The 15,093-nt window shown below is 42.9% G+C and overlaps 2 protein-coding genes across 6 annotated transcripts in view; one reads left to right on the plus strand and one right to left on the minus strand.

Annotated features, from left to right (window-relative positions):
* adck5 (aarF domain containing kinase 5) overlaps positions 1-11,458 on the minus strand; it is a 12,149-nt gene extending 691 nt beyond the window's left edge. The window contains exons 1-13 of one of the 4 annotated variants that reach the window (XM_034892710.1): positions 11,255-11,458; positions 9,088-9,179; positions 8,848-8,997; positions 8,453-8,528; positions 5,731-5,931; positions 5,511-5,651; positions 4,284-4,397; positions 4,074-4,205; positions 3,810-3,893; positions 3,598-3,679; positions 2,445-2,523; positions 2,279-2,370; positions 1,865-2,117 (exon numbers count right to left, since the gene is read on the minus strand). In XM_034892710.1, the coding sequence (XP_034748601.1) occupies positions 1,865-2,117; positions 2,279-2,370; positions 2,445-2,523; positions 3,598-3,679; positions 3,810-3,893; positions 4,074-4,205; positions 4,284-4,397; positions 5,511-5,651; positions 5,731-5,931; positions 8,453-8,528; positions 8,848-8,997; positions 9,088-9,179; positions 11,255-11,278 (1,520 nt within the window). In that variant the 5' untranslated portion in view covers positions 11,279-11,458. Of the gene's footprint in view, positions 1-1,864; positions 2,118-2,278; positions 2,371-2,444; positions 2,524-3,597; positions 3,680-3,809; positions 3,894-4,073; positions 4,206-4,283; positions 4,398-5,510; positions 5,652-5,730; positions 5,932-8,452; positions 8,529-8,847; positions 9,000-9,087; positions 9,180-11,133 lie in introns of those variants that run through there. The other 3 variants (XM_034892711.1, XM_034892713.1, XM_034892714.1) reach the window with 3 other exon arrangements.
* Positions 11,459-12,201: 743 nt separating this feature from the next.
* Positions 12,202-15,093, plus strand: part of ctdp1 (CTD (carboxy-terminal domain, RNA polymerase II, polypeptide A) phosphatase, subunit 1) — a 68,110-nt gene continuing 65,218 nt past the window's right edge. For both annotated transcript variants that reach the window (XM_034892226.1, XM_034892228.1), the window contains exons 1-2: positions 12,202-12,720; positions 14,419-14,502. In XM_034892226.1, the coding sequence (XP_034748117.1) occupies positions 12,428-12,720; positions 14,419-14,502 (377 nt within the window). In that variant the 5' untranslated portion in view covers positions 12,202-12,427. The remainder of the gene's footprint in view (positions 12,721-14,418; positions 14,503-15,093) is intronic.

Consider the following 15,093-nt stretch of genomic DNA (forward strand, 5'->3'; position numbering starts at 1 on the left):
TTGGATTGGTCTAGACCACTCTATAATTTACAGATAGAGCAGGTCTAGACCACTCTATAATTTACAAGGACCTAAGAGTTCTAGTAGTTCCCTCCAGAGCAAGCAACAGTGTGACATTCATCTCCACAGGAAGATTGCTGACACCTTTATTTCCTACAAGTGGTCAAATGTAGACAGTCAGGTCCGTTAATATTGGGACATCAGCAAAATTCTAATCTTTTTGCCTCTATACACCACAAAATGATTTGAAATGAAACAAACACGATGTGCTTTAACTGCAGAATGTCAGCTTTAATTTGAGGGGAATTAAATCCAAATCAATAGGAATTACAACAGTTTGTATATGGGCCTCCCACTTTTTAAGGGACCAATGTAATGGGACGATTGGCTGCTCAGCTGATCCATGGCCAGGTGTGTGTTATTCCCTCATTATCCCATTTACAAGGAGCAGATGAAATGTTTTGAGTTCATTTTAAGTGTGCTTTTTGTATTTGGAATCTGTTGCCGTCGACTCTCAATATGAGATCCAAAGAGCCTTCACTATCAGTGAAGCAAGCCATCATTAGGCTGAAAAATAAAAACAAACTCTTAAGAGAGATAGGTAAAAACATTAGTGTGGCCAAATCAGCTGTTTGGAACATTCTTAAAAAGAGAACGCCCCGGTGAGCTCAGCAACACCAAAAGACCCGGAGACCACAGAAAACAACTGCAAAGAATTCTTTCCCCGGTGAAGAAAACGCCCTTCACAACAGTCGGCCGGACCAAGAACACTCTTCAGGAGGTAGGTGTATGTGTCTGTGTGTGTATGTGTCTGTGTGTGTGTGCGCGTGTGTGTCAAAGTCAACAATCAAGAGAAGACTTCACCAGAGTAAGTACAGAGGGTTCACCACAAGATGGAAACCATTGGTGAGGCTCAAAAACAGGAAGGCCAGATTAGAGTTTGCCAAACAACTTGTACCAGAGGGAAGAGGAGAGTATGGAGAAGGAAAGGAACATGATCCCAAGCATAGCACCTCATCAGTGAAGCATGGCGGTGGTGGTGTCATGGCGTGGGCATGTATGGCTGCCAATGGAACGGCTTCTCTTGTATTAATTGATCATGTGACTGCTGACAGAAGCAGCAGGATGAACCATCAACTGTTTCAGGTAATATTATCTGCTCATATTCAGCCAAATGCTTCAGAACTCATTGGACGGCGCTTCACAGTGCAGATGGACGATGACCCGAAGCATACTGCGAAAGCAACCAAAGAGTCTTTTCAGGGCAAGAAGTGGAATGTTATGCAACGGCCAAGTCAATCACCTGACCTGAATCCGATGAGCATGCAGCTCACTTGCTGAAGACTAAACTGAAGGGAAAATTCCCAGAACAACAAACTGCATCCAAACTGTAATTCCTCCACTGTTCCCTTAATTTGGATGTAAATCCCCTCAAATTAAAGCTGAAAGACTGCAGTTGAAGCACATCTTATTTGTTTCATTTCAAATCCACTGAGGTGCTGTATAGAGCCAAAAAGATTAGAATTGTGTTAATGTCCCAATATTTATAGACCTGACTGTACATCGTTAGAAATGTCAATCATCTTAAAACCTGCCAGTCTGAACGGATTCTACCATAGTGACGGACTTCAGCACACTGGTCCCACTGGTAACATTTCCTCAGGAGAGTCAGAGGTCAAAATGCCTTTTGACAGAGAAAGGGACCAGAGAGAGAACTTCTATGGGTTCATCTTTTTTCCAAGACCAAAAGTAGGATCATTATGGTCAATACCTGTTACGCAACCACTTGGTTGCGTAACAGGTATTGACCATAATGATCCCTGGAGTTATATGTTAGTATGATATTTATTAATCTGCACGTCACCTCTTGGCCATGACAAAGTAGCGGTCCACCGGTGCCCCGAGGGTCATGTTGATGCTCCGGACAGTGTTTATGTTGCGGAACACGAGCAGCATGGGCCGAGGCATTGACTTCAGCACCCGCATGATGCTTTCGAATCTGTGGCTGGCCATCTCGCGCATGTAGGTGGTCTCCTCTCGACTCAGGATGTTGGACAGGCCCAGCTCGCGCATGTTGATGGGTCGCTGCAGCAGCATCTCGCAGAACAGGAAGTACTCTGCACACCAAGATGGACTTCAAATTAGAGATGTTCCATAATATTAGTATCGATAGACTCAACCGGGACAAGACATGTGGGGACAATTAGAATCTCTGATTATGGATTTTACTACCAAAACCACTCCTACTACATTTGAACGTAAGGGCAGTCGTCCTCACCTTTGACGCCGAGGGCTTTGGAGTACTTCTCCATCGCTGCTTCGTCCCTCAGGACTATGGACCTCCACAGCTTACAAAGGGCCACTCTGTCCCTGGGGGGAGGGGGCACAGTCAGAGCGGATCGCTAGACATTCTCCGAGGTGTTCACTGAGCACACACCGCTTACCGTTGACTGAGGTATTCGTACAAGCCGTGGTCCAAGAGTACCAACTCTGCCTTGTTATCAGGACCCCGTCTCACCAGAACTGCAAACACATAGAATGTATCAATAATACTGCCAGATGAAATCTGTATCCTCTTTTAAAAACTTCTTTTTTAGTATAGGCTATTCTGGGTGGTAGGGTTAGTGGCGGAACCTCTTTTTTCTTGAGGTACACACAAAATATTTTTTTTATTTTTTGGTGAGGATCCCTTCATTTGTTTTGGGTTATTGAGACTGAGCAGGAGCTTTCAGTTATCTTGTCAGTACTCGCTGGTGGACACACTGTACACTAGCAGCACTATCTAAACCGACATACAGTATATACTGCTACCTTGTACAAAAAATGATATTAGCTAATTCAATATATTGGTTGGGCTCTTCAAGCTCACTCTTTAAAAAAAAAAATTGAATATCTGCAGATGCCGAGTCTCAATCCGCCACTTGTATTTGCCTAGATAATGGAGCTGCACGCTGTTACAAAGTAACTTAAAGATGTCTCCAGCTAGCATTTTAGTAAAACTCCCATATTAAACCAACTTTTGCTGAGAATGTTGTTGAATTTACTGCAAAAATCATCAGGGTACGGAGGTCGTGGTGACTGCCGATCCCCGTATCGGCTCCCATCTCATCGGGACATCTCCGTTTTTTTATCCATGCGTGTAAGTTGAATGGATGGCGGTCACACACAGCGGGACAGCCCAAACGTTATTCATGACATTACATTACATGCAAATCAATTTAAGCCCCGTGGGGCATCCCGATTGGACAAAATAGAAATTCAAACACGGCAGTCACTGATGCTAAATACTATTAATGACATTCTCTTTCATGCTGTAACAGCATTTCTCAGATGGGTGTGTGCCGACCCCTTCCCTAGCGGTATTTTGGAGTACTGCAGGGGGTACTTTCAAAAACATTAGCCATGCATTGATTATAAAAATAATGATACACTATTATAATGAATGCATTAAGCAATTCTAAACATTTAAGATGTAGCATTTCAGTTTTTTTTTTCAGTTTCAGTATTGTTTAGTGACGTAGCTACATTATTACTGCTGTAACACACACACACACACACACACACACACACATACTATAGGGACACCAATGTTCCCACCATTTCCAGGATGAGGGTCAGCATGGATGAACCCGGTGTAGAATATTTGTTCAGCAAACGTTCGGATCAGTTTGTCCGCAGTCTGAAAAACAAACCTTTTGATGAGGCATTTCCGACAGTGTTTCTTTTGATACTACTTTAATACTACTACTACTACTACTAATAATACTCTGCTCTGAATATCATCTGCCGTGTCGAGTGCATCAACTCACATCTTTCAAACTTAAGCCTCGTCTTTTAATTTCTTCGGCGTTGTTGATTTTGCAACCGTCGCAAAACTCTGCTGTCAACACTCTCTTTGACATTGGAGAGAAAAGCGGGGAAAAAGCTTTAGCCATGGAAGGACTAATAATAATAATAATAATAATAATAATAATAATAATAATCATGTAGTATACTTTATTAGTCCCGCAAGGGGGAATTACAAACGGTAGGTCAGTCCAGTTGTTTTGTACTGCTGATAATAATTATCTCACCTTACTACTTTGCTCCCAAAAGACTTTGGGTACAACAACAAAACTTAAGTGTTTCAGCTCCTCTGCGCACCTCTCGGAATTCTTGGCCTCGTTCTCGAAATCCAGCTCCTGAGCCAGTGAACCCTTCAAGTCCTACAGGAAGTAGAATCAACATCGGTACTAGGACACGGACATATGCGGTAGCTTAACCAAGAAGTACGACTGACTGACCTTAAGAACCCATCGGAATCCAAAGCTGGGGTGCATGAACTTAACGACGTCCAGCAGGATCTCCAACGTTCTGATATCGCCGTCAAACCGATCCCTGAGGTCAATGTACTGCACCTGTGGGCGCCACATTAGAACACAATCAGGCTGCAACGGGGGGGGGGGGGTCACACCAAAAAAGAGAGATCCGGTTGGAGCAGCGGGTGTCATTTGTGTGGCGTCCTGTTGTGTTTTTAACCCCCAACAACACAGACAAAGTTTCCTTTATATTCCACAATTACTTCTTGCTTACAGATTGTTTATAGATTTTGATTTTTTTGTTTTTTTCACCGCACTTGAAGGCAGCTTCGTTTTCAAAAGGAGAGGGAGAGAGAAAAGTAAAGAGACATAGGGCGTGCTTTGTCGTCGCAGGAAACATTCAGCCATTTTTTACCCTCGTAGTGTTTTAAACTTCCCTGTAGCAGCGATAAAGTCAGTTTCCTGTTTCCTGTACGGGATTCTCACACCGCCTCAAACCATAAGTCAAAACCCAGCGACATGTCTGATCTCCGGTTACCTGATTGGCCCCCGCAGCGTGACGCAGGGTTGTGTTTTCCAAATGTTGTTAGTAATAACCTTAGGGTGCTGCGTTTTCCCCCCTGCGGTGTGGGGTGTGGCAGTGTCTGCGTACCTCTGGCTTATTTCTTTGAGAGAAAAGCAGGGCCGACTTGTGTGTGAGAGTGGGGAGCGTGTGGTAGAGCGAGGGAGAGGGTGACGGCGATTAGCTCCGGAGCAAGTACCGACTCTAGTGGGAGAAACAAAGTGTCTCCCCCGTGCTTTGTGACCACGGTCGGAAAGCTGTAGCAGGAAAGGTCAACCCTCCCCTTGATATCATGTAGTTTTCAGAGAAGGAGAACCGGGAAATGAGTCGGTGGAAATGCAACGCTCCCACACTACAACCAATCAGTGGTTGCCGTTTGCTTCGCCGCGACCTGTCGTTACAATTTTGGCATCGAGTCTGCGTATGTGACCACAACGTCAATTTGACGCTGAAGCATAAAATGGGCTTTAGAAGGATTATGCTGATGTCCATCACCCAAAAAAATACCAAAAGTAATTTTTCAAGTAAGTGGCAGAAGATATTTTCACAGTGAAAAATAGGACACCGTTTCATGGTTGCTAATGCTTAAACACATGGCGTTGCTTAAAACTTAAACCCTGGATTAGAGTCATCCAATACTTTGTTCTCACCTTCACAGCGACCGGAGTCCCATCAAACAGTTCGGCCTTATGGACCTGGGCCAAGCTGGCAGCAGCCATGGGTTCGTGGTCAAACGTTTTAAAAACCTGCTCGGGGGTTTTGTTGAAGTCCTCCTGGAAGAGAACATCCACCTGTTGCAGACACAAACACACCATACTGAGACAGTCCTCTGTCACGGAGCACCATGAGCTGTTGTGTTGCAGTTCTCACCTCGTTGGACCTCCTGTTTAACGCCTTGTCTTCTAGTATCTGCAGGGTGCGGATGTACTCGGGGGGGAGGAGGTGGTTGAAGGAGCACAGACCTTGGCCCAGTTTGATGTACAGTCCTCCGTTGCTCATGGCGCCCTCCACCATGCACTCTGCTGCCCGCTGGTGGCAGGCCGACATCTCGGCCAGGTAGGTTGGACTGCTCTAGCGGGGGGGGAAACCGAAGGCAACTAAACATGTGACCAACCAATTTTCTATTAATTCAATAAAAAACCTTTTTAAAACTTATTTCTGTACATAAGGGAATGTTTGGCGAGTGAGTCTTTGGACAGATAGGATATGACTTGTTACGCAATATCAGGGCTGGGCGATATATCAATATATCCACATTGCTGTTGATTATGTATCAAAAATTGCATTGTGTATATATTTTAGGAGAGCACCAATAGTCAATCCTACAATTTCGCTTCGATATTGAGGTATTTGTTGGACAAACAAGATGGCGCCGCAGATGGCCGCCTCTGGATCCTCTATCGTGCTATTTGTTTTTTGTCCCACCAGGGACACTAACACACTGGACCACTGCTATACTACAGTAAAGGACGCATATTGCTCTGTCCCAAGTGTCAAAGCGGGACTCACAGGCCTGCTTTGACTCTACTGATTGGAGTGTTTTTGAGGCTGCAGCCATTGATCTGGATGAACTGACTGACACTGTGACATCTTACATCAACCTTCTGTGCATACAACATATGAGGAGCTATGCTAATAAGCTGGAAAATCGCTTCACAAACCGGGACCCTCGGTCAGTGTGGAGAGGCCTGCAGACACTACAAACTACAGGAGACCACCCCCCAACACTGGCTAATGAGCTTCACTCTTGGTTTGAAAAGCCCACAGTCACACCCCTCCCCCACACCAACTCACACTTCAGTCAATCACGTTCCCCCACCCGTACACCGTGACCTCCGCCCCACAGACCCTTCACCTGCACTCACAATCTGTGAAGTGGATGTGCGCCAGCTTGTCCAGAGGCAGAAGACCAGGAAGGCTCCTGGGCCAGACGGTGTGTCACCATCCTGCTTGAAAATCTGTGCAGACCAGCTGCCCCCCCGCCATCTTCACTCAGATTATGTTGGGGCAGATCACTGGAGCGTTTGGAAGTTGCCTCCTGCTTCTAACGCTCCACAATCATCCCAGTCCCCCAAAACATACTCCATCTCTGGATTAAATGACTACAGTCCTGTTGCCCTGACATCTGACGTCATGAAGTCCTTTGAAAAACTGGTGTTGGCCCACCTGAAGGACATCACAGTCCCCCTGCTGGAGACCATCTATTGAACTCCTGAAGTTCGCTGAGGACACAACGGTCATCGGCCTCATCTGGGACGGTGATAAGTTGGCCTAAAGACGGGGGGTTGATCAGCTGGCTCTCTGGTGCCGTCAGAACAACCTTGAGCTTAACACGCTCAAAACTGTGGAGATGATTGTGGACTTCAGGAGGAGCCCCCCCCCCCCCCACACTCTTTCCCCCAACACCACACTCAACAGCCCTGGGTCTGCTGTGTCATCCTTCAGGTTTCTGGGATCCACTATATCCCAGGACCTGAAGTGAGAGCCCAACAAAGACATCATCATTCCAGCTTCTCCCCTCTGGTGAGACTACAGAGCGCTCTACCCCAAAACCAACAGACTCAGGATCAGTTTCTACCCACAAGCCATCCCTCTGATGAAAAGCTGACTTCTGACTCACAATGCAAGGTTCCTGTTGAATAACCCAGCAACTCTGTCTCTAATCAGTCTGTTAGCTGGTTCCATTTACTATTTAGTCATCATTTTCATTCTCTATTTCAGAGCTGTTCACACTGTTCATATTGTAATATAATACTTTATACTTTTATGCCAGCATCCTCTGCACTGTGCTCCATAATTAAAATAATGTACTCCTTCATACTTTGCACTCTTCTTGTCTCAACCTGTCTATATTGTTTCTGTTTATAATGTGTTTACAGTGTATTGGTTGTTTTGTATGAGTAAGCACGTTGTTAGCAACACGATCCAAAGCGTGTGTCCTCATACCTAGCAAATAAAGGATGGATTTTCTCCATATTGCCTAGCTCTAAGCGACCTTATGACTGAGATTGTGTAAACAGCGATGCGTTAATGCTCCTGCATTTTATTGGCTGATGTAAAAACAATAAAAGACTTCTCTGGACATTTTTGCTGTCCATCACTCAATGGTTTAGGACCAAAATACATTTCTGATCTGCTCCTACACTATGAACCACCCAGACCGCTCAGGTCATCTGGGACAGGTCTGCTTTCTGTCCCCAGAGTCAGACCTAAACAGGGTGAAGCAGCGTTCAGTTTCTATGCTCCTCATATCTGGAACAAACTCCCAGAAACCAGCAGATCTGCTGCTACTCTCATTTCTTTTAAATCAAGGCTAAAGACCTTTCTTTAAATGACTGTTTATTTCTTTATTGTTTAATTTCTTATGCTGCACTGTAACTTTAATTCTTGTGTTTTATGTGTCTTAAGTTGACTGTTTATTTATGTGTTGAAGCTGCCTTGCCTAACATAATTGATGTGATGAGTAGACCGGCAATCATTGGTCTTAGGAGTGCAACTAATTTTTGCCACTATACATTTTTCTGTCTGTCAGGTTTTTTTTCCTTCAGATTTGGCGCCTATGATGAGCTTAGAAATTGAATTGAGAACTTACATCATCTTGGCCACGGAGCGTCACATTGGTGGTCCACCAGTAATCCACAGAGATCATCAATCCCACAGAGAGAGATCTGAGGACACAAAGGTAAGAGGCTCGCTAAGACTTTATAGAGTTTGAATTGTTAGGGTGACATGAACAGCAGTGGGAATGAAAGTGGCGTATCTGTCCTACTATGCTTTTAAACTAAAGTTTGACTCCGATACATTTACAAAAAGCTCCTAAGTTGCATTTTGGCGAGAGGTACACTTTAAGTTGGTAACAGAGCAATAGCAAAAAATATCCCCAACATTAAATAGGAAAGAAGTTTGTATAAATCTGGCACTAAAACCAATGCCATGAGCTCCGCACTGGAACTGATACGGTACATATGTCGACAAAAAGAGTCAAACCTGAAGAAGCGACCAAATCCTTCGATCACTATCCTCATCCTCCTCCGGTCTCTAGGGGGGGACACAGCATACTGGACCCCCACTGCCACGGGGACACCCACAGAGATGCCAACTAGCGTCTTCCACAACAGCCCTCTGCGCTTCCCTTCCCTTGAAGAAGAAAAACAATCCCATTGGTCAAGACAGCAACTTCACCGTGGTTACCAGCTGTTCTGTGATGACGTCCGGGCCATCTGGTACCTGAGCGAGCTGAAGGGTCTGGTTGTCTGGAGTGATGAGCCCGGATGTGGGTATCTTCGGAGCAGAGCCATGTGATGCAGACACAACCTTAACTTAAGGGGGGGGGGGGTGTCATGCCTTAAGTTTGTATTTTTATGCATTTTATTAATCAGAACTTTAATATATTGTGATGTTCTGTTGTGACGATAAAATTATTTGTCAAAAACTTTGGATGATTTTCTTTCAATGTTTGTCACCTTTTATGTTTAAAACATAACATAACATTAACTTTACTTTTACATTTATTTGGGGAATTTATGGTCAATAAACCTCATTTATAGGACATTATATCTAATGTTTGAGTTAGAAAATCAGAAATTAGGAATTATTGAGACTAAAATTAAAGGAAAGGATGTTGATGATAATCACAGACTGGAATATGTCAACTTTTACTCAATACTATTATATTGATCCCCAATGCTATGAAATTGAATAAGACGCCCCAAAATGAATGAAAGTAGAGATGTGTACTTGCCAAAGAGCGTTGTGTGGAATCAATCATGTTATTTTGGGGAATGAAAAGTAATTGATATAGGAAAATGGGTCAATTTGACCCGAGGACAACATCACGTTATTTTTTCTTTATCACCAAATATTTGCATTGGCATCGGCCTTAAAAATCGGTTGGGCTCTACTGTCTAGTTATGGATTATTCATTTTACATGTCACCCTTGGGGGCCAGAGGCTGACGGCCACCTTCCTGAGACCTACAAGCCAGACCGTCAGATAGTTCTCAGGAGCCAAATGCTACTAAAGATCCGACTTATTCCATGAAGGCTCAGATAATGTGCTGAGTGTCTGTCTGTCTGTCTGTCTGTGTGTGTGTGTGTGTAAGAGGGAGGGAGGGAGGGGAGGGGGTCTAGATCAAGGCCAATATGTCCAGCCGGGGTACTTGGTTGTTTTTGTTCGCTGTCTGCCTCTGAGGGACAAAGTGTCTCCAGTGCTGACAAATTGATGTACAGATAGCAGCGATGTCAGGGACCTGAGCCCTGAAATGTCAAACAAACTCTTGGTCGCTCCCACACGGACTCTTTCCCCTCACCAACCGCGAATGAGCTGTAATTTGGTCTTATTTGATCTCATATTGTAAGAATATGTCTTGAATTGTGGAGTTGAAATGTCAACCTGTCACCTTTTAGACTGAGTTACAGCCCCAAATAATAATGGATAATTGTGAAATACACCAGAGCATCCAAATAAAATATACTCCTAAATGTCAACAACACTCATATGTCCAGTTTGTCTTTGACACAAACAATATGGCTTCAACTCTCTAACATCATTCGTTTGGTATCTGTTGGTAACGTGCTAGTCTGGCTGAGTTGATAAGAACTTCCGACATAACATTTTTAAATGAATCGATTAGTTTGATAATTTTTTTTTTTTTTTTCTTTTAAGAAATTTTATTTTGAAAAAAATATATTTAAAAGAAATTAGGCTTTCTGAATGCAATTTCTAAAATGTTACTATGTTTTTTTTGAGTTGTGGACAAAAACAAGACATTTGAGGACGTCATTTTGGGCTTTGAAAAAAAATGACATTTTATGGACAAAACAAATAATCCAGTTAATTAAAAAAAATAATCGGTCATGAAAAAAAACGAGTCTTCTTTCCCAATATTACCCAAAATTATGCATACCTTTATTTTTCTTAGTTGTGTAATTTTTATACAACCAGCAGGTGTGTAAAATAATATGGTGACACTAATATTACACTGTATTAAACAATGTTCCCTTATAGGGCTACTGCTCCAAATTATGCATAACGTTACGCTTATTTTTCAAAAGTAAGTGTTAGTAGAGCAGTGACGTTATTTTGGTGACACAATATGTACATTTTTTTTGTTTTATGCCCCTTTGGTGCTCATTGAGAGCAGTGTTACATGTCCATGTCGGTGAAAGGCTTTGATAAAACCGGATAAAACGAGGCTGTAGCTCGTTGTCTTAGCTACGTTATAACGGCGACCCTAACCTTAACACGGTGGGAAACCGGCGCCTTTTCTCTTACCTTTCGCTAAGTTTACGTTATTGCACCTGAAGTTACGTTAAAGTCAATGTCGCTGTGGGTTACGTTAACTAACATAACTAGCAAAACGTGCTAAAATGATTTAGAAATATCGTTTATTTACCCCTCGAGTGGTCTCCCCTGTCATGTTTCCTGGGGTACTGAAATATCTCTGCTCCACACTGATGTCCAAACTGCCCTTCCTGTAGTCTGTCTGGTTCAGCCGAAGAGTAAGGACGAGAGCGAGAGGGTGCACTCCGTTCTACTTCTGTTTCCGCTTTATACTTCTTATAGTGACAACAAGCTAAACATGTGTTAGAGATCTTAGTTTTAAATTAAAAAACTCTAGAAAAATAATAATATATAAGCAAGTCCAATCCAACCCACCAAAGTGGCCAAAGAAATGCACGTGACCATGATGTTGAAGGTGCAGCACGTTTGCTTACAAACAGTCTGTTAAGGTGGACATGCGGGCCTGGCAGAGATTCATCTTGATGGTGCACTCTCTGGTGGGAGGTACCGGAATGGTACGTCACTGATTATACGGAGTGGTTCCATAGACAGTTAAAGAAAGTGTGGCTTTGGTTCGAAGCGTAGACTGTGCGGTCTATGGTTTGAAGCCATAGACCTGAATTACAGGTACATGCTCAGTACTACTAATAATCTACATACATCATATGTAATATATGGTTTGTATGTACATTTTTAAGTTATACCCATTTCAATGTGCAATAAAGGTCTTTCTAGAGCTACATTTGTCGTTTTCTGAAGTAGCTAAAGGGACATACAGTGTTGTAGTCATACAAGAAGACATTGGTAATTTAATAGAATTTGTAGTTAAGTAAAATGGGTCATATAGGTCATATTTAGAACATTATTTCACATTTCAAATTATTATTATTATTGAGGCAGGGATATTTTCCTGCCTCAATAATGTATGCATGTTGTGAAACTAGTTTTTAAAACGTTTCAATAAACCATGAATTGCGCTATTTCATTAGGTATTTTATTTTGAAATATATATGGAATTCTGTCATCTAACGCTAGCTGGCTGCGTGGTCTACTACCGGATGCTGGAGTGACCCGTGTCGCTGCAGTGTTGCGTTTTCCTGTTTACGGGCGGGAAGAGCGAACATAGCTGACTGGAAGCTACTGTGTTTAAATCTGCAGCACATTTCTTTTAATTTTCCTCATGGTTTGTGGGTTTTAATTGTACGCGGGCCATTGTGAGATCCGGTGGATAGGTTTGGAGTGGACCGTTGCTGAAAACTAAAGTGTTTTATAGAGTGTGGGGCAGATGGAGGATCCTGCAGATTCTGGCGGTGGAGGCGGAGGTGCAGCATCGGAGGGCCCCGCGATGCAGGTGGCAGATATCTGCTGGCCGACCGGGGCTCTCCCTCTACGGCTTCTAGAGTGGAAAGTCAAACCTGGGTCTCTTGTTAACTTGGACTCCGTGCTAGCACTGTGCGCTCCCATATCTCAAGAGAAAGGGGCAGAGGTTGCCAGGCTACCAGAGAAAAAGGTGAAATCGGACCGTGCTGGAGTAGTCAAGGAGCTTTGCTGTCAACTTGGACAAGTTATACCACCCGGGTGAGTCACTCTGCTACTGCTAGCTAATGTTTGCTGACCTGTTCCGTGCCTGGAATGGCTAACGTTACAGGCGACCTGTCAGCTGTACTTTTGGTATCGCTTTGCCAGCTAAGGACTTCACCTGTAGTGTAACGTTAGCTAGCTAACGAGTTAACATTGCTAGAAGTGCTAAGCACCGTTAGCTTGTTTGCTAGCCGTACTCGAAACACCACTCGCAGCATTTGCTCGTACCAGCGTCAAGTCAGTCAAAACAAACAAGCAGCCTTTTCGGCCAGCACTTTCAAAATAAAGTTGGATTATTTTAGATAGTGGTTTCTGAGCATTTTAATGAGTTGCAATTGAAGTGGAGATGCAACCTAATTGTAAGCAAAATTGTAATCAAACATTTCACCGATTCTTAAGTGTTTGTTTGATATACTTGCAATCATGCTTGCAAGGAAAACATCTTAACGCTTTTATTTTGAAGGCATAACCACGTGGAGTGTTGTCTCGTTCGCGCGTGCATGGAATGTGTACATGGAGTGTAGGATGACAGGTAGAAGAATGGCCCGAGGCGGCGGTTGTCCCACTGTATTTGAACCAGATAGCCGTTTTATTGCCTGTTTCTGCTTGCTTCTGTTGTTTAAGAATAACAGGAGGTGTGTTTTTCAGCAGCAGCTCAGCGCATGTTCGTCTCAGTTAACATTCCTCGGATATCAATTAGACACCTCTGATTCAAAACGTAAAACTATTTACAGTCACGCCGCTGAGAGAAGCTGTGTTGCCTTCAAGTGTTCCTTGTAAACTCCTACTCCTCCTGACTTTAAAAATCCATGCTGCTTGTTGTGGCAGCAATTTGCCCTTGAAAGAAGTAACAATGTAACAATGTCAAATTGACTGCTTTTTAAATATAAGATGGGACAGAAGGGACTAAGCCTGCAGAAGAAGTAATTTTACAGAATAGCAAAAGGTTAATTTTTTGAACAGGATCTATATATATATGTGTGTGTGTGTGTGTGTGTGTGTGTGTGTGTGTGTGTGTGTGTGTGTGTGTGTGTGTGTGTGTATATATATATATATATATATGTATATAAATAGCCTACTGTAGTGTCTTAATTGGAAATCAAAGCAGCTGTGTACCAAGCTATTTATTATTGTAAATAAATACAGGCATTTTCATCAGGGACCCTTTTATTAAATATATTTTATAAAATGAAGTTTCATATTAAACTGGGCCTAAACTAACTTGCATGGCAACCTAGAGCCTTTTCTGCATATATTAATAAGCTATTCAAATAGCCTAATAATTGTTGGCATGGTTTTATAAATCCTGTATGAATGTTAAACATACATGTGGCACACATCTGTGAAGGTGACTACCTTGACTGTAGGCCAAGAAGAAGTGGGGATTCCTATTTGCTAATAATATGTTGGATTCATGTTAAGAACTTTTTAAATAAATACAGGAACAAGAATTTGGACTCTGAGGCCCCCCTAGGGGTCTCGGACCCCTTGTTGAAGATCCCTGACTTAATCATCTGGTTTTGAGGCTTACAGCTAATCTGTGATTCACAAGTGTTAAAACACGTGACATCTGATGAACTTCATTTCTATCGAGGCCTTGCATGCTACGAAGCAAGAAGATGGAACTAAAGAACTGTAGACCACCCTGGTCTACAGAGAAGTTATTTACACCAACATTTGTTTCCTTTTTTTCAGAGGCGTCATTGTCCGAGTAGAAGAATGCAGCCATCCCGTAGTAATGAAGGGTTTATGTGCTGAATGTGGCCAGGACCTGACTCAGTAAGGATATACACACACTGTAACTTTATTATACATTTTTATACATGCATGTTTTCAGGGATCTGTTCTGCTCACTCATGTTTCTGTACTACATTTAACAATTGCATTTCAATAATAATATACAATTAATTAATGATCTACCTATCTATATCTATAGCCGAGTGCATGTTTGTACCAAACTAGTCTTCATTTTGGCCGAGGTGCTGCTACTTTCTTCTGTTTCTCTGCTGTCGACACACACACACAAACACGGACACACACACCAGACGCCAGCCACCACGTCACTTCTGTTTCCTGCTAGCTATCGTTTACCTCAGGCTAATTTAAAGGTGCTCCAAGCGATGTCACGCAGGTTTTAGGCTACAACATTTGTTGTCACATACAGCAAACATCTCCTCACTATCTGCTATCTGCCTGTCCCCAGAACACACTGTAAAAAATATCTCCTCACTATATGCCTCTCCCCAGAACACACTGTAAAAAACATCTCCTCACTATCTGCTATCTGCCTTCCTCCAGAACACACTGTAAAAAACATCTCCTCACTATCTGCTAGCTGCCTGTCCCCAGAACACACTGTAAAAAACATCT

This window comes from Etheostoma cragini, chromosome 14 (assembly GCF_013103735.1).
Source record: "Etheostoma cragini isolate CJK2018 chromosome 14, CSU_Ecrag_1.0, whole genome shotgun sequence".
Lineage (NCBI taxonomy): Eukaryota > Metazoa > Chordata > Actinopteri > Perciformes > Percidae > Etheostoma > Etheostoma cragini.